At 36.0% G+C, this 20,051-nt stretch overlaps 1 protein-coding gene across 1 annotated transcript in view; it reads left to right on the plus strand.

The window, feature by feature from the left end:
- Positions 1 to 19,647, plus strand: part of LMO7 (LIM domain 7) — a 242,601-nt gene extending 222,954 nt beyond the window's left edge. The window contains 7 exon segments of the mRNA XM_020992454.2: positions 1,317 to 1,382; positions 3,418 to 3,467; positions 5,425 to 5,638; positions 7,633 to 7,923; positions 15,912 to 16,020; positions 17,369 to 17,471; positions 18,882 to 19,647. Coding sequence (XP_020848113.1) covers positions 1,317 to 1,382; positions 3,418 to 3,467; positions 5,425 to 5,638; positions 7,633 to 7,923; positions 15,912 to 16,020; positions 17,369 to 17,471; positions 18,882 to 18,904 — 856 coding nt within the window. The 3' untranslated portion in view covers positions 18,905 to 19,647.
- Positions 19,648 to 20,051: the final 404 nt, after the last annotated feature.

Raw genomic sequence — 20,051 nt, forward strand, 5'->3', positions numbered from 1 at the left:
TCACATCTCTTCTCTGTCTGTGTTTTTTCCCCACAGTAAATTCACTCACACCTTCAACCATTACCTCTATGATAGGACTTATTCAAAAATAGGAATCTCTTGTCTGAACTTCTTTTCTGAGCTCCAGGCCTCATCTCTCTCTCTCTCTCTCTCTCTCTCTCTCTCTCTCTCTCTCTCTCTCTCTCTCTCTCTCTCTCTCTCTCTCTCTCTCTCTCTCTTTCTCTCTCTCAATATATATATATGTATATACACATACATATATATATACATATATGTATATATGTATTTATATTTATATATAAGAAAATATCTCCATTTGAATGGCCCATTTCCACCTTAAATTTAACATTTCCAAAGCCAAATGTCTTGTCATCAACCTTTCTGTTTTTGTTTTTAAATTTATTTTTATTCATTTTTAACATTCAATAAAAAAAGAGTTGTTCTAAATTCTTTCCCTCCAGCTCCTTCCCCACTCATTAGAAGGCAAGCAATGTGGTATCAATTTAGTTATCAAGTATCAAGCACCTATTTTGTGCCAGATACTGTGCTAGGTACTAGAGATATGAAAATAATAAATAAAACAATATCTATTTGCAAGGGTCTTCTATCCTAATGGAGAAGAAAACAACCGCATATAAAAATATATACAACAGAAATATAAATTGAAAAAATACATGCGTTTGTCAAACATAAGGCAATTTGGAGACCTTAGCAGTTGGGGCGATCAGGAAGAACTTTATGCCAAAGATGGCATCTAACCTTTGTATTAAAAGAAAAGAGAGAGTCTCTGAGACTGAGGTAATGAGGCAGTGCATTTCAGGCATGTGCAAGAGTCATTGCTAAAGCCCCAGACAGGAGAGGGAATGTGGTGCATGAAGAACGAAGACAAGGTCAGGATTTCAACTCTGACTTGTGGATTGTGTTGGTTAGACTACGAAGTAGTGCATCTCCATCTTAAATCTGTTTTATATGAGAAAGAATCCTATTTGAATTTTTACTCACAGAATTTTGCAAGGGAAATCTTAAGAACAAACATAAAAGTTGCTTTAAAGTTCTTGCTCATACCTCAGTTTAGATTTTATCTAACCTGGAATCATGAAGGTGCTACTGAAAGATTTGGAATTTAGCTTTTTAAAATACCTTTGGTGTCTTTATGGTTGAAACACTTTATTCTTTATACTAAAAACTGATTTTTTTCCCTCAGTAGTTATTGGGAATATTATACTTTTGTAGGATTAATTATCTTGCAAAGGTAGAAAAAAAATCTTTTAACCTTAATATTTTAAATTTAAGAAAATTCCTTTTCCATCTTTTAGGCCTGTTGATCACTTTGAAATATCAAAGCAAGGAGATGACTCAACAAATCTACTTCCTAGTGACAGGTTTGTAAAACACTGCATTACTGCCAAGTGGGTAATAATTTGGCTTTAGTTGATGTCTCAAGGATGAGCCCAGACTTTTTGGAATCCCAGTGTCAGCTCCTTGCAGAATTAACTCAGCCCTTTGTCCTTTGTGAGAGAAATGGAATGCTTGGCAGTCTACTTAACTTTCGGAGTATGAAGTATGGTGTGAGAATTACCTAAAAATAGAAGTCCTGCATGGACAGCAGAGAAGGGAATGATGGCATCTATTTAGGACAGTTTGGCTTGAAACTTCAAGTCATTTTTGGAGATGGGGAAAGAATTCTAGACATTTAGGAAACTATTTCTTAAAAATTTCTCTCTGAAACATTTGATTAACTTAAAATAGTACTTATCAATTTTTTTTCCCCAAATTAAGCCAGTTATTATAGTCTTTAGACCGATGTTTCAATGAACTCTTTATAGCTGTTATCTTCAGTGGGTTTTGAATCTGCTTCTGCCTTAAATATTTTTTGCCTGTGATGAAAACTGGTAGCAAAAACTTCAATCATATGATAATCTATTGCATAATTGAATATGACATGGAGCTGACCATAAAGAAAAGAGAGAATTGAGTAGAGGTACATTGATCTTGGACCTCTGAACAAAGTATTGATGAGTGATCCTCTTTGTAATTATCCTCTCCTGTACTATATATACATTTACACATATATTTCTATATATACACACACATATATAACATTTATACATACACTTATACATGCATTTATATACATATACACACATACATACATAGACACACAATTCATTTATATACATATTTGTTTATATAAATATATGTATATATGTTTATATATTTATGTATGTGCATATATATATGTATCTTTATATATCTTATGGGATTATATATAGGTTGGTAAAAAGGAGCGTTGCCTATCTTGAGGAATTGATTTATTTATGGAAGTCTGGCTCCCATGTAATTTAGTACCTTGGGGAAAACTAATCAGTATGCCAAGACAGTAACCTTGGTAGCATTAGGAATCTTGACGCAATGTCTTATCTCCAGGCAATAATGCTGTATGTTGCTAGGGAGATCTTAATGAATTTTGCCAGGTTTCTGGTAATTAAATTATTATTTTAAAGGTGAATAAATAATAGTAACTTTTGACGATGAATAGTAGGTAGCCTTTTTCATTTATTTAATGTCTAAGACAATTTAGACCCAATTTTCTGACCTGTCTATTCAAGTACATGGGGTTGCAAACTTACGGGGTGAAATTCTCTCCAAGTTTTCATAATGGCAGAAATATTGAACTTTCATTCTTTAAAGGTGACAAATAGCAGATTTTCTCCATTCACCTTAATATCTGAAGTTACTTAATATTGCCCATTATAGTTGGAATGGGAGAGTAAATCATGTTTGGGTTTAGATTTACAAGCTACACCCTTTTGGAAAGTTAGGTTCTTTAAGAAATGACATTGATTCTTTGGGGCTCTAGGATGCCATTTACCATATTGCTGCTTCAGAGCAGTAAAGGGTACTCTTCTAGCCTTATGGAGTTGATGTAATTTACTTCAAGAATATTGATTATATATTGGGATAAATCCTTTGTAGGAATCAATGAAAGTTTCTTTATATCAAACTCATGAGTTTGAATAATGAATGGAAACAGTCATTCCTATTTTAAGGAGAAAATGGATGTGCAAAAATATCTAAAATAATTGTGTTAACTATTGTAGAACTCTAGAGGAAGTGTATAGATGAATTTATTTTCACCATTATCATGTAGAAGTTCTCTGTATTCAGAATTTTATGAGCTAGTCTCTGCTAGTTAAAGTCTCATACATAGAAGATTCAGTTCTATGAAATAACAGTAACAGTCATTTGGAAAAAGGAAAAAATATTGATGGTTTAGAATGTTGCATCTTTAGTTTTATAAACTTCTTAAGTATGAATAAATCTTTCCTTTTAATCATAAAGGTATATTTATATTGAATACGCATATTTATATTAAAATGGCTTCTCAGCTTTAATTATTTGGGTTTTATATTTTAGGAATAAATCGAGGTCTATTACTGAATTGGATCACCCCACAAGCAGAAATGGTAAGTTTAAAAAAATTCTTAAAAATAAAATTACTTTGTGTTATCAAACATCATGATTGAGGCCATTTCTAAAGTCGAGAGTCAAAGTTCACAAGTGTGGTTTCTGTTTTTTGCTTCGTTAACTTAAATTCTTTCTAAAATGTCTTTGTTCTTTCACATTTCTTCTCCCCTGTGAGGCTTACCATGGTGATATGTTCTGTATACACTGTGGTTCAATCTGTAATGGAAGATGCTTTTAGTGAATTTAGAGAGGTTGTTACATGCTAAAATTTTTTATTCAGCTTCAAAAAGAAGTTATTTTACCCACTTTTGCTAAGTCTATTGAACATTAAATATAAAAGAATGAACAGGATAGTAACTTTTCCCAGAACTGTTTGTATTTGAACCTTATTGAAAAGAGAATGAGGTAACAATAATCATAACAATAATAATAGAACTCTATCTATATGTATATGTGTATATATATTTATTTCATATATACACACGCATATGCGCTCTCATTTTTATAACATTTTACTATTCAAAAAAGATTTACTTATAACAACCCCATTAAATTAAGTAGCACAAATGTTATGCCCATTTTACAATGTTAATAGCTTTTCTAAGCAAATGGACTTTCCCCAGGCATCTGAATTTGTCACCTGATTTTTTCACTTTTGCCACATTGCTTCTAGGTTTTTTGATGGATTCAGTTTCTACTAGCAGTAAGCTGATTTTCAAATGGATTTTTTAAAAATCTGATTAAATTTATATTATATGTATTGCTTTGCACAAACATAAAAATAGGATTCTTTGAGCAATTATTGGATGCATTTCACATTGTTTGCAAGAAGATGAACTAAAAACTAAATTGAAGCAAACTATAAAGAGATAAAAACTGAATCTGGAGATGGAAAGGAGAAAAATTCTTAATGAAACTTCCTGAGCTTAATAAAAATGAGAATATAGCTTGAAGTGTTTATATCACACTAATTTCAAATACTAATAATCCAACCTAATGAATTCCAGCTTATGGGAAACACTGATGAGCCTAATTGTAATTAATATATCTAATAACAAAGTATATGTAAGCAATTTCATCTCTGAAATAAGGGAATGTGAAACATTTATTAGTGAATAATTGGATCACTGTCCTACTAATGAACAAACCACTATGGCATTAGTAAACATTTTAATTCCTGTAGCTTGGTCAGGCTTTGTTGCTGGATTTGACTCACCTTAGGAGCTTATACCAAGTGATGTAGGCTTGATTTGGATATACTTAGTATTTACCTTGTCTCATAGCCAGATTGAAAACTTCTTTGAAGACTGGGACTATGTTTATAGTCCAAGGCATAACACAGCACATTGAGAGTACTAGACACTGTAATTTTTGTAGAGGCAGCATAGTACGATGAAAAGAACACAGAATTCAGTCCAAGCCTCCAACTTCATGTTCTGACTTATTAGCTTTGTGACCTCTAGTAAGTCACTCAACTTTCGAAGAATCTCAATTTCTTTATCTTTAAAATCAGATACTAATACTTGAATTACCAAGCTCATGAAGTTATTTTGAGGAAAGCAGTTTTTAAACTATTAAATGCCCTATATTTGTGAATGATCTCTGGTCTTTTTGTTATTGTTGATTAACACAGGAAGCGTTACCTGGCAAAAGACTGTTCTGCACAATAGAACTTGAAGGTGGCCAAAAGCAAAACGATGTGGTTTACTAGCTCTCTTTGGCAGTTGTATTCATTTCCTTGCTTGCAAGTCCCATGTAGTACCACTTCTTTTGAATTAGATACCACAGCAATAAAAGAAATTTAGTCTCTTTCCTCTATCATTCTACACCACAGCTGATGTTAAAACATGCAAATTACCTCACGTTTGGCACTTTGAATCTTATAGCTTTTTATCTTCACTCCAGACTGAAATTTTATTTTCTGTTTCTGACATCCTTGATGTCTTTTCAATCTAGGGAGCACCAAATATTCGGACCGGATTGGGAATGCGGGCTATTCACAGAAAGGTTCTCGAAAAGAGCAGGCCACATCAGAAGCTGAGATGGAAAGGCAGCAGATCCTTCAGGAAATGAGGAAGAAGACTTCCCTCCATAATGACAACAGCTGGATCAGACAACGGAGCGCCAGTGTCACCAAGGAGCCTATCTCCCTGCCTGGCACCATGAGACGGTGAGAGCTGTGCTGATATGCTCCACACTTTACTTTTACTTTTCAAGTAGGAAATATTTAGATTCCAGGCCTCTGGGCTGTTAGGAGCTCAACATTCACTTGCCTTTGTTTCTTGTTCCATCTTTGCAATTCCATTGGCAAAGTTAGGTGGCCCTGTGGATAGAACAGTGAACCTTGAGTCAGGAAAACAGGAGTTCATATCTGGCCTCAGCCATTTACTTAGCTGCGTGATCCTGGCAAGTCCTTTAACCCTGTTCATCTCAGTTTCCTCATCTGTAAAATGAGCTGGAAAAGGAAATGGCGAACCGCTCCAGGATCTTTGCCAAAAAACCCCAAATCGGGGCAGCTAAATGGTGCAGTGGATGGAGCACCGGCTCTGGAGTCAGGAGGACCTGAGTTCAAGTCCAGCCTCAGACACATAATACTCACTAGCTGTGTGACCTTGGGCAAGTCACTTAACCCCAACTGCCTCCCAAAAAACCAACCAAACAAAAAAACAAAAAAAACACCAAATGAGGTTCATAAAGAATCACACATGACTGAAAAATGATGGAAAGTGGGATTAATAATAGTACCTACTTCCAAGGGTTGTTGTGAGGAGGAAATGAGGTAATATTTATAAAGTAGTTTGCAAAACTCAGAGCACTATATACATTCTTCTCTTTCCCCTCCAAATGATAATCATGGTGGCTGGGAACAACATTTGGAACATGCAGTTGTAGAATTCGGCTTTTCTACAGGGCCTAAAATGACCTTTTGCTTTATATTCTATTGCATTTGGTTCATCATTTGTTTGTTTATTAGTAATGAGTTAGTAATTAATTTGTAAACTTCACTTTTATGATGAAGATTCCATGGTATGAATATATATATATATATATATATATATATATATATATATATATATATACACACATATATATATGTGTGTGTGTGTGTGTGTGTGATACATTAAAAAAACTTTAATGAAGGCAGTTATGTCAGAATGTTAATTTAATTTTAGGTATTAAAGATTTGACTTAATTGGATACACTTGAGTTTGCTCAAATGTCTTAGCTATTTTATTTTAGATTTTTGATGACTGTTCTAACAATCCGTGTTTAGAATCAATATTGTTTATAGAGGAGTATGAATATAGATAAATCTCTCTACAGTTTAGAGGTATGCATCAGAGTTGTATATGAGCCATACTTTTGTAAATTAAATTAGGGTAATTATTATTAAATTAAATCTGTAGCAAATTGTCCTGTTATATGAAGCTCCTCATTCTTCTGCTTTGTAAGTTTGGGATTTTTGTATAATGAATTTTCCTAGTATAGCATATTGGCAAAGATATTCAATGATGTATATGGATATTTTTATTGAAGAACGATAGATTATTTTCTTCCATGCTCCTCAATATTAATCTAGTCCTTTTCACGTGGCACTCCGGTACTTAAATCTTTAAAGGAATCAATTATGAACAAAATGAAAGTTCATTAAAAATAGTTGATTAAATGTTTTTTAACTTTTTTAGCATGAAGATAAAAATAAATTTTACTTGTATGTGTGGACTAAGTTGGGCTGTGGATAGAGTGCCAGACTTGAAGTTGGGAAGACTTATCTTCCTGAGTTCAAATCTAGCCTCAGACAATAGCAGTGTGACCTTGGACAAGTCACTTAACCCTATTTGCTTCAGTTCCCTCATCTGTAAAATGAACTAGAGAAGGAAATGGCAAAGCATTCTAATATCTTTACCAAGAAAACTCCAAATTGGGTCATGGAGAGTCAGACATGACTGAACTGAACTGTGAACTAAGAACTCAAATGTGTAACACCCAGTAAAATTAGTAAAAATTTGTTATTTATTTATATTATTTATTACTACTTATTATTTATTGATTTCATAAATTAAAATAAAGTTTTAATAGCTTGTAGTGACTTTTGAAACTTATCACGTCACTTTAAAACTGAATATATTGGGATCTAGTAGATTTCTCTTATTTATATTTCAGAGGTGAATCTCTAGATAATCTAGACTCCCCCAGATCAAATTCATGGAGACATGCTCCTTGGATGAATCAGTCCACAGGGTTTCACACGTCTTCATCTGTGCAAGACTTCAGTCGTCCACCTCCACAAATTGTGTCCACATCCAACCGTGCTTATATGCGAAATCCATCTTCCAGTTTGGTATCTTCTTCTTTTGGTTCTGTACGGACGGGAACTTTATCATCAGCACCTTCCCCAGCACCTCGAACACAGCCCCCTTCTACTTCTCAGTCAGGGACACAGCAGCGAAACAGGTATGTTGCACAGATATTTCTATTGGCTATTGTTTTCATTCTGTTGCAATAAAGAAAAACTTTTTTTTAAACTTTTTTTTTATGGAAACACATTCTTATCCACAACTTCCATTGGGAAAAGGGGAAAAAAGTAACCTCTCTTGCAATATATTAATTTTTTGCTAGATCCAAACTGTCATTGATGGTTTTCTTTTTTTATTAATCTTTTTTTTGGTTTGTTTTTAGTGAGGCCATCGGGGTTAAGTGACTTGCCCCCGAGGTCACACAGCTAGTACATGTCAAGTGTTTGGTCTGAGGCCGGATTTGAACTCAGGTCCTCTTGATTTCAGGGCCAGTGCTCTATCCACTGTGCCACCTAGCTGCCCCCATTGATGGTTTTCTTAATTCTTTCCAGACTACACTTATGATGTTTATAGGCTTCTTTTGAAACCACTGTGGAAATTTTAAACCTTTAACTTATTGCCTATATCTCTCTTGTTGTTGTTTGTGGCTAGTTTATCACCAACATTCACCGTAATGGTGAATCATAAAAATCTGTAGAAGGTCATGAATATATTTTCACTTTATGGGCAAAATCCGTTTTAAAACTGTGTATTTTTTTTTGAAGTAGACATATTGTTTGAGATCATTTTTAGAGGTAAGGGTATGAGAACAATAATGAACTAAAATTGTGTGCAGCAGACAATCTATTTACCATGCCAAGTCAGATTTTAATAAGTAATAATATGCCATATGGACAGCTCAGATCTAGAGTTTTTATTTTACTTTTAAAGAATAATCGACTTTTTGCTTTCTCAAGTTTGCTGACATCTTGTTACTCCTACATAAATTAACACCTATATTTTATATGTTTCTGAAATTGAAAATTAGTTGTACAATTATAAGTCTAGAACTTGGCTTATTGATATCTAATGATAACAAGAAAGACCATAGCTTACAGAGAAGCAGAAATGTAGGAAAATAAAAGATGCTTTGACAGTAATATTTTGAATCATGAGAAGGGTTTATTCTAGTGACTGACTGTCTTTGGCTGAAACTTAAGTAGCTAGAAGTTGAAATTCTATCTAAGGCACAATGTTGCCTTCTAGGATGTCAGATAAGAGTAGTTAGAATAAGGTAAATCATTAAACACCAACTAAAACAATAGTACATATACCAAAAAAATGCATAATATGTATTCTAAGAGTCTGGGTCAGAAGGAAGGGATGAATAGAATTAGATGAAGGTTATCAGGACTGGAAGGTTTGACCTGACTTATTTTTAGGTTAAGAAGATAGTTAAAGGGGCCTGCCTATATGCACAGCATCAGGATGGTAGGGGCTCTAGATTTTGAAAAACATCTGTGATGAAAATGCATGGGTATTTCTGTTCTCCAGGCTTTTCTGGGCATTTATTCATAGTGACTACAAATTAGAAGCCATGGAACATAATCTGTAGAGAGCTGACCTTGAAACCAGGGAGTGCTAGATTCAAATCTGCCTCTGACACGTATTGGTTGTGTGAGCCTGGATAAGTCACCTAAACTCTCAGTGCCCTGGGTAATTCTTTTAAGATGATAAATTGCCAGGCATAGTTTGTTGAATTCCCTGCTGCTTGGGGAGGCCAAGGGTGGTTGATCACTTTAGTTCTGAGCTGCAGTAGGGATAAAGTCCGTGAGATGTCCACACTACGTATGGCACCAATATGTGGAACCTCTGGGAGCAGAGGGTCACTAAGCTACTGAAGCAAGGGTCAACCAGCTTAGATCAAAAGAATGGGGCAGGTTAAGCTTCTTGCTTATTACTTACTATATGTATAGATCATTTTTGGGATCAGGCCCATGATTGGCCACTGACCTTCTCTGGGTGAGGTAGGGATAATCTAGTCTCTAAGACAACATCAAAAAGAAGACCATACATTGCAGAAAAAATACCATCTTGAACCTTTTGAGGAAGGAAGTTCTTTACCAGAAATTCCCTTTATCAATGAAATCACAGACTCAGTTTCTGTCACCTCATTGCCCTATCCCCAATCAGTGTAGCAGGGATAGCTGAGAATTTAAAAAAAAAAAATCAAAAAAGTATAACATGGTCTATGTCCTTGAAGTAGCTTACAGGTTTATCTGGGGAGGTAGCATGTACACATGTAATATTACATGTCATCTATCTGGAACCCAACTCACCAATCTCACCTCTCCAGAACAGAAAGGAGAAGTAAGCAAAGGATCTTTCAGAGCAGAGTGCAGATAGCTGCCAAGAAGTTTGTGTGCCAAAACTTTACTCTGAGTAAAGGTTCTCCTGCAGATCCCATTTTTTTATTCACAGTTATATAAAGCTTGGTCTTCTGGTTTCCTTTTTTTCTTTTTTTATTGGTATGTTTTGTTTTTACCTTACAAGCACTTATATATTACCACCTTTAAGTGAGAGATCTCATAACAAAGTATAAAACAGTTAAGAAAAACTAACAACACAGTGACCTCATCTGAAAATGAATGCAACATCCCCATCTGTAGCCCTTCCCTTGGGCAGCTAGGTGGTCCAGTGGATAGGATGCCAGGCCTGGAGTCAGGAAGACTCATCTTCCTGAATTCAAATCTGACCTCCAACACTTACTAGCTGTGTGACCCTGGGCAGCTCACCTAATGTTATTTGCCTCAGTTTCCTCATATGTAAAATGAACTGAAGCAAATGGCAAACCATTCCAGCGTCTTTGCCAGACATGACTGAAAATGGCTGAGCAACAAAAGCAACTTCCTTCAGACACACACTCCTCCCCACTTCATCTCTATTTTTTCTCCCATGCCCAAAGTAGATTAGAAGAAACAAATGAATTGGAAGTATGCAGAAATCTATTGGCAATGGAAGTGACAGCATTTTAAAAAGCATGGCGGCATAGGGCCAGTTTGTATAGTAACACATAGCTCCGAGAGTCCCCTTGAGGTCATCATTGTTCACTTGTACGCTATAATTGATGTTCACAATAATGATCCTGAGTTGCCAAGGAATGGTTGTTAATGTTTATTATACTCTTTTTGGTATGCATAACTTCACTGAATCCTAACAGCAACTTTGTGAGTAAGGTTCTACTGATATTATAATCCTCATTTTAGTGATGAAACAACCAAGGCTCAAAAAGGTGCAGGATCTTGACCGTAGTCGCATAAGTGAGTGTCCAAGGCCAGATTTGAGCTCAGTTGTCTCTGAATTCCAAGTGCATTGGATTCTCTTCTACACTATCTAAGCTCAAAGGAACATGTTGCTCTAGATATTATCGAATGTGGGGCTTGTCAGAAAGAACAGTGAAATCCCAGGTCCTTGATGTATTGATGTTTAAGAAAGAAAGAAATACATTAAACGTTTTTTTTTTTCACTCCAAATGGATAAAATGTATTGGTATTCAGAAAAGTAAGCTTTTGGTTCTCCAAAACCTTGACCATTCAAACCAACTCATTCCTCAAGGGTTCCAGATAGTAAAGTAAAGACTTTCCTGTATACTAGGCATTGTCATAAGTGAACACCATATGTAATGCATAGATCCAAAAAGGAGTTCAAAGCAAGGATGGGGGGAGGACAATAATTTTTGGCTTGGTAGGGATGGGTTACAGTTACACTGTTCATGCCTATAAGGGATCTATTGTAGCAAGTAATTTGTACAAGTAACTATAATAAAAGGCAGAATCTGGTTAACTGGTGTAACTAATAAGTTTTTCTGATGCAGATGTGATTACTCCAAGCTGGAGTTATCTAGGAAGGCCTTCAATCAAGCAATAAATCAATCAATATCTATTAATCACCTACTAAATGCCAGGCACTGTGATAAATACTGGATAAAGTGCTGGGCCCTTTTTTGAAAGATGAGTAGGATTTGAACACATGGAACTAGGGCTTGATGGAAATAGGGAAGAAGGGGATTCCAAATCAAGGAAGGGTTCTTTCTTAACCTTTTTATGTTTCATGGTCTCCTTTGGCAGTCTGGTAAAGTGAATGGAACTCTTTGCAGAATAATGTTTTTAAATGTATAAAATGAAAACACGTGCAATTACAAAGGAAATCAATTATATTGAAATTGTTATTAAAAATATATTTTTAAAAGCCAGTTTTACAGATTCTAAGTTAAGAGCCATCTGAGTTAAGGGGGAACAATTGAGAATAAAGGCCTGGAGGTGGGAAAGTCTAGACCAAGGGTGGGGAACCTGCAGCCTCGAGACCACACGTGGTCCTCTAGGTCCTCAAGTGTGGCCCTTTGACTGAATCCAAACTTCACAGAACAAATTCTATCACAAACAAATCCAATCACAAATCCAGTTTGTTCTGTGAAGTCTGGATTCAGTCAAAGGGCCACACTTGAGGACCTAGAGGACCACGTGTGGCCTCAAGGCTGCAGGTTCCCCACCCCCAGTCTAGAATATGTTTGAGAAACGGAGTGGTCCTGTTTTGCTATAGTGTGAGGGTACTTATGGGGAGTTAAAAAGAAAAGACAGAAACAATGCTGGGCAGTCACATATTTTGGGGGACAAGAGCAAAAAGATGTTCTAGCAGAAGAAGCAATGAAGTAGCCTGAGAGCTAAGAATAGAACTGGCTGCTCTAATTGCCTCATACTCCTGCCAGGGGAAAAAAAAAGTGTGTGTGTGTGTGTGTGTGTGTGTGTGTGTGTGTGTGTATTAAGCTGCGCTAATAAGAGCTCACATTTAAGCAGCACTTCAAGGTTGACCATGGTGTAAAGGCTCAGTTAGTGAGGTAAGGCAAGTGGAAGCTAAGATTCAGAGAATGAAAATGACTTGCCCATGTCATACAAATAGCAAGCATTGGAGCTGGCATTCAAACTCAGATTTGGGGATTCAAAATCTAAATCATCTTCCTAGTTTACAACATTGCCTTTCAAGGGAAAAGAACTTTCATTTCACAACTAAGAGAAAAGAGCCTGGTAAATTCCATTTCAATGCAAAGGCCTGATTGAGATAACACTTTACACATGAATGAGTTTTTAATCAAAGTTTTAGAAATCATATTGTACTTAGGCCTGTGCTAGTTCTTTCTGGTTTTGATGGGAGGAAGTGAGAGAGCTTGGGGGAGGGCCTTGTTGGTTAGAAGGGAGGAAAAGGGTTTTGACAAACAGTGGGTGAAAGGTAAAGAACAGGGACAGAGAAGAGCTGGAGAGGACAAAACTGGATAGTTTTCTTAGCATGGGCCCTCTCCTTTCAGTTGAAACAGGATAGGAAGAAGCCAAAAGGGAGATATTTTTGTCATGTAGCTGAAATTGTCCATAGCCTTGGTACAGGAAGATTTTTTTTTTTAACATGAGGGTTTACTTTTTATAAATCAGTTGTATTCCCAAGCAAATTTGGGATATCCTGGTAATTCAGAAAACTAAAGTGTACCAGTATCCATTAGGGGTTCTCTGGACAATTTTAATATTTTGTAGTATGGACAAATTAAAAATTCATGTTTCCTCATCTGCTTCGTATGAATGTTGTAGTCTCCATTTTGTTTTTAATACTGAAAAATGACTTCAATTATTTTTAATTTCTGATTTCTATTGTGAAATATTACCATGTTTTCCTTTTACTTGAGCCCCAACAAACTCAGCTTGTTCAAACAAGAGGTATTCTAAATCTGATAGCTGAATTTCAGTTTTTTAATATATGAAATAATTTTGTAGCAGAAAGGATAACAAGGTGTAGTAGACATGGCCTAGTGGATAGAGCACTGGATTTGGACTCAATAAAACCTGGGTTTGAATCCTGCTGTACGCTTTTCTTAAGTGTGTGCTTCTGGGCAAGTCTTTTAACCTCTCTGAGACTTAGTTTTTTCATTTGTAATAGGGATAATAATAATGCCTATTTCGGAAGAATTGTCATGAAGAGCAAATGATCATATATGTAAACTTCTTTGTAAAACTTAATATAATGTATAAATGAGCTATCATTATTATCTTATACATTGTTATTGAGATCTCTCTTATTTTTACAATAACTCATGCATTTCCCCACATCTCATGTCATAACCTCAGGGAACTGTCCTCTGTAACAAAGAATTTTTTTAAGGGAAATATTAAGGAAAATAACCAAAATATAAACCCAGTTCAACATTATATGTAGAGTTCAATACCTGTAGTTTCTTCTTCCTTCTTCCTTGCAAAGAAGGAAAGGAGATAACAATTTTACATGTCTTGAGGGGCCAAGCTTGGGCATTCTTATTTTGTAACATTCAGCATTGTTTTCTTTGTTGTTGCTATTCTTTCCATTTGTGTTGCTGTGGTCAGTGTGTACATTGTTTTCCCAGTTCTATTTACTTCTCTTTAGATCAGCTCATATATGTGTTCCTATGTGAGCTATTACTATTTTCATTACTTGAACATATGAAGTATGTTGGACTGGCAGGACCTTGGCATTTTGCAGTTACCAACATGTAACCTTAGAGCAGAAGTACCATTTAATGTTGGCTTTTCCAAATTGCCAGTGGATTCCATTAACCAAGGTAACTGTAAATGATTAGATCAAAAGGCTAGCTTACTACAAAATACAATAAGTATTCCATCAGTACCTTAGACACTATAGAAATAATAGCATAGATAATCCTTCCAGAAGTCATCTGGTCTGTCCCCTTACAGGAAGTAAGATGACACCTTTGCCATAGAACATACTGTAAGCAAGGTGGTAAACAGTATGCTATCTTCTCTGCCAATGCCAAGAAATACTAGAAGGTGGTGTCTGCATTTCTGTCTTTGAGGGTGGCTACTGAAAAGGGAGAATTTTAAGTTTGGTTCTTGGTTTGGGTTATCCAATAGTTAGGACATCACCAGATGAAGGTAGAAACACGGAATAAATTAGACAGGTGACAGTACTGGGATTCAAACTATTCAAACAAAGTGCAGATACATCCATCCTCTTTGAATCCATCCTCTTCTCTCAGCTTACAGCCACCATCCTAATTCAGGCCCTCATCACCTCTTACCCTTTTGGCCTCCTATTGATGTCCCTGCTCCCACTCTCTTTCCTCTCCAAATTTTTCTGTCCCTTCGTAAAGCTGTCAAAATAACCTTTCTAGGGCAAAGACTTGACCATGTCCCTCTTCCACTAAAAAATGCTCAGTGGCTTTCTCTTTCATCTAATGTAAAATATAAACTCTTGAATTTACCCTTTAAGGCCGTCTATGATCCATCCGCAAATTACCTTAGCTAGGCTTACTTGAATTATTCCCTTTAAGGGAAGCTTGCTACCTATACTAGATTTGGATCCTAAGAACCTGAACTGAAATACTGACTCCCTACCTGTGTGACCCTGGGCAAATCACTTCACTCATCTAGGACTCATTTTCTCATCTGTTAATTTACAAGGTTGGACTAGATGACCTCTCAGGTCATTTTTTAGCCCTAAGTCTATGCTCCTCTAATTCTTCCTACAGCTGAGCTGTTTCCTGAACTCACTGATCCTGAACTCAGCTGGTCCCCTATACCTAGGGTGTACTTCCTCATTACTTGACTTCCCAGAATTCTGTCTTCCTTCAAAGGTCAACTCAGGTGTCATCTCCTCCATGTCACCTCCTCTAATCTTCTCCAGTTATTAGTATACTCTCCCTCCTCAAATTACCTTGTATTTATTTAGCTGTGTATATACTGTGTACCACCTGACTCCCCAATAGAATGTTAGCTCCTTGAGGGCAGAGACTTTCATTCATTAATGTTTTAAAATTTTAATTTTACAGATTGGGTTAGCAACATGAAAATGTCAGAGCAAATTATTACTGCAGTATTATGTGTAATTCAATGAGAAAGATATTTTAGTACCTCTGTATAATGCCACTATCACTATATGGACAATAGTTACAAACAAAAGTTTAGGTGTGTTTCTATATAACTAAAATGTTTTCTGACCATCTACTTTTTCTCATGAAGAATTTTTTCTTTAAAGAAAAGACTCCAACCTCAAGTGTATTATGTTAATATTAAGATGCCCTCTATCTTTACCTTGAAAAACAAGACTTCCATCCCATTCTTGTTCTGTGTCCAGGTCAGTCAGTGGGAAGAGAGTATGCTCCTACTGTAATAACATTCTGGGCAAGGGAGCGGCCATGATCATCGAGTCTTTGGGGCTTTGTTATCATTTACATTGTTTTAAGGTGAGAATTGAGAGAAGCAACATGAAGACTGGGGCTTGGCTTGGAGAACGCATGGCTTCTTGGATCGCTGGTTGTGGGGACACTACTAACTAGCCTTAAGCTTTGGGCATCAATCCACATGGCCTTTCTGCTGAGTTTTCTACTAATATTTAGTTCCTAAAGCTTGTACTTAATAGAGGGTCTGATTTGGAAGCACCACTATGATATCCTCAAAATTCTGGCATATTTTTTGATCCACTGAACAAAGTACAACCACCTTTATGTTGTCATTTAAAATATAGTTTTTGTGTTTTGTTTTGTTTTGTTTTTCCAGGGGTGGAGAGTGAGGGTGCCTGTAGTCAAAGGTAATCTTTAGAGTGGTTTGCCCCTGTAATATTATCAAACAGGTGGTGGTAAACATGCTTTAGACATAGGTTAATGCTATGAGAAATATAGTGGTCATGGAGTTATTTCCTACCCTAAGTTTTATTTGCTATTGAAATGGAGAATATAAAAATGAAAAAAAATTGCTATAAATTTTAATTGTATGCCCCATATGTACCCACTTGACATTCCGCATATGTAAAAACAAAACAATCCACATTTAAAAAAAAGGCTGTAATTTATGCCTTGTGAGATGCTTATTATTAGAGAAATATTATGTAGGTCCATTATCTGAGGAGCACTTACTTTGGGAAGGAGAGTAAGTACAATGATTGGTTCATCATTGTCCTACAGGACATAAACACCAGGCTTGCTCTAACTGGTGCAATGAGATTAGAGGCTTGCATGTTGGCTTAACAGAATAAACCAAAATGTTTAATGTTCTCCAAATACACCAACAAAATTGTGGGGCCAAAATAACTTTCATGGAACATAAGGTTCCATGTGAGAAATAGGTTGGAATTGATACTGCATGGGATCTATCAAGGGCCCACCTCAGAAAGCTGGGCCCACATCCCAGCCTTCCTTGATGAACAGAGGTAGGTCTTTCATGTGATGCCATGACTTTTCACTCCCTCACCCCACCCCAGGAAACCTGAAGATTAGGATTTCGTTAAATTAATCAATGATTCATTTCTGCCTCCCAGCATATTTAGAATGAAAGTTGGCTTGATGTAATCAAACTCATGTCTCATCTGGAGCACTTCCTTCTCATCCACTAATCATTGTGTTTGCTTTTGCTAATGTTGGTTAAGGGAATTAGAAGCTCCTTCTCTCTCTCTCTCTCTCTCTCTCTCTCTCTCTCTCTCTCTCTCTCTCTCTCTCTCTCTCTCTCTCTCTCTCTCTCTCAGTGCTTCTATTCATTATTTCCACAAGCAAGCTCTTGTATGGCACAGATAACTAATTATTGCTGTCTCCCTTCCAGTGTGTGGCCTGTGAGCGTGACCTTGGGGGCTCCAGCTCAGGAGCAGAAGTCAGAATCCGAAATAATGAATTGTACTGCAATGAGTGCTATCTCCGATTCAAATGTAAGAGAGCAAATCAGAGAGAAAATCTCTTGCCTTTTAAAGAGACCTCGGGCTCCCATGTACATTCCTGAATCTACACTTGCTACCCCCACAAGCACCCTGCCTCAGAATCCCCATTTTTAGGACTTAACTTCTTGTAAAAACTTAAAGCTGCCCCTTTCCAGGGAGGGTTTGAATAGAGTTGGGTGATTTCTCAGGATGTCAGCACAAGAGGGTGATTTATGAGGTCAAGAAAGGGGGTTGTATGGAGCTGCAGACCCAGGAGTTGTCCCCTCTGCTGCCCTCCTGGGGTACACAGAACTGTTAAAAAAGCCTGGCTAAAAGGAAAATAAGAGATATGAAGTTAGTCTTCTTAAGAACTAGTTCTTCCTTTTTTCCTTACTTTCACCTCATTTTAACAAATGTCTAAGTTTAAACTTTTGAATATGTTTCTTAGAAAGTAACCAAATTAGGTTAATGGTTTTGAATTTTTTTTGACTATAACATTTCCTAAAATCAAAAGTTAAAAAAAAAAAGAACAGGTGTTAAAGTTTGCTGTTATTATTTTGAGACTGTCTTTCTACACGTTTCCCCCCCTACCCCAAAAAGCAAAGCAATATTTCTCAGGGTTATTTGGGCCTTCAGCATCTTTCTTCTGGAGATTCAAATTTTTGAAGTCCCAAATGCTGCTTTGTGTCTTAGCATGTGACACTTTTGTTTAGGTTTAAAAGAATTCATTTTTTAGTGTGTTATAAACCATAGGAGAATAAAGTTAATGGACTTGCCATTTGTTTATAGCCATGTGAACGCAACCATGACTGCTGTTTATATTTTGGACAGCGATGCTGGTAACCTGTGTTTCTTCCTTATCAGCAAAACAATATGATTTTGAACTATGAGGTATTTGTGTAGACCTTTATTTGCTGAGTGCTTTATTAATGACTTATGCTCAGCTAATTCTCTTTTTTCTGGGGATGGATTATTCGTTCAATGGATTGTCTGTTATGCTGAGGTTTTCTCACCCTAAGGGTCAAGCCATATCCTGAGCTGCTGATAGTGGATTCCTGGTATGAGAATGTCAAGGTTAGGAATGTATTAAGTTGACTATGTGGATTTTTTTCAGGGGGGGGAATTGGTATAGTAATTATCATTTTGTACTATTGGGACCTCCTCTTCCCTCCATTAGCACAAATAAGTGAGAGTTGGCTACAATTTATTTCTATCCAAGTCATTAAATTTCGTCTTTATTTTGCAAATGAGGAGAAATCCTCCTGCCCAAAAGATATAGTTTATTTGTCCAATGATTGAGTTGCAAGACTTACTTCACTCAGTCTTAGTGATTTTCTCAAAACACGATTGCCCGGATACTCAATATTGAACTCTTTCTGAATCTAAGTATTTTTCTTCTTTCTTTTCTCCTTGCCTGATCAGCTGGACAGCCAACCTCCATGTGAAGTTAACCTCCATACGAAAGCACTGTTGCAGATAGAAGAAGAGGTGGTTGCTGCTGGTGTAGATCTATAAATATATATTGTATGTCTTTTTTTTTAAAGAGTAACTTTTTTTTTTGGCCTGTCTAGATTACATAGGAACATTTATATCCCTCATGTTAACTGTATTTTTTTTTGTTATTTATAAGAAGGTAATCATGTTTTGGGAAAAGCACAGTATTCACTTTTTGAATTCAGCATATTAAAAGCACAAGGGAGAACAAATACTTAATAATAATTTCAAAATATTTTTGAGGCTAATAATTCATATCTAGCTTGACTTTCCAATGGTGTATGAAGAGGATGTTTTTTTGAAAGAAAGAATGCTCTTAAACATTATTTGAAATAGCTAATTTAAATATATTTGCAATGGCTGACTGTATTTGTAATGTATACCACAAAATAAGCAATGCAGACCTATTGCATTAATATTTGTTTTCTGTAGTCTGGTTTTCTAACTTACTCCCATTGTGATTTTTTTCCCATATTCATATATAATATTCTTTTTTTTTTTTGATGAGGGGGACTCTTGTATTGGTTGATCAGTGGATTTAGTTTTGAACAATTCACTCTTAAGAGTTTCTTCTCTTCACTAAGAAAATATAACTATGGCTTGTGCAACAAAAGTTTTTTTTTCCTCCCCAAGAGCTAGTGTATTTCTTTACTGTTCGAACTGCATTTGTAAATAAACTTGCTGATGCATTTAAGTCACATGTTTCTTTTTTTTTATTCTCGTGCCCTCTAATCTTGACATTGAAGTTTCCAATTTAAATTTTTCAGCAAAACATGCTTTTTTCCCCTTTGTCACACCTGAAAATTATTCTCATGAGCAGTCATCTTGAGGATGTACCTCTTACTGCTTCCTTGCCTAAGGTAAATGGCAACTTGTCTTTTTGTATAAAGTCCTTATTCTTTTGCAACATAGGAAATACAGAATAATGTGACATTGGGTTCAGAAGACTTATGGGGCAAGTTCTATGTAAGCACATTATGAAAAGGAAGCCTGGACTGCAATAGCACAAATATAGCAGGTTAGCCTAGTTATTTGATGAATAGAAATGAAACCTTGCTTAATGAATATTCTATTTACAAAGGTAGTTGGTAGAGTGTA

Source organism: Phascolarctos cinereus, unplaced genomic scaffold (genome assembly GCF_003287225.1).
Source record: "Phascolarctos cinereus isolate Bilbo 61053 unplaced genomic scaffold, phaCin_HiC Scaffold_7;HRSCAF=346, whole genome shotgun sequence".
Classification (NCBI taxonomy): domain Eukaryota; kingdom Metazoa; phylum Chordata; class Mammalia; order Diprotodontia; family Phascolarctidae; genus Phascolarctos; species Phascolarctos cinereus.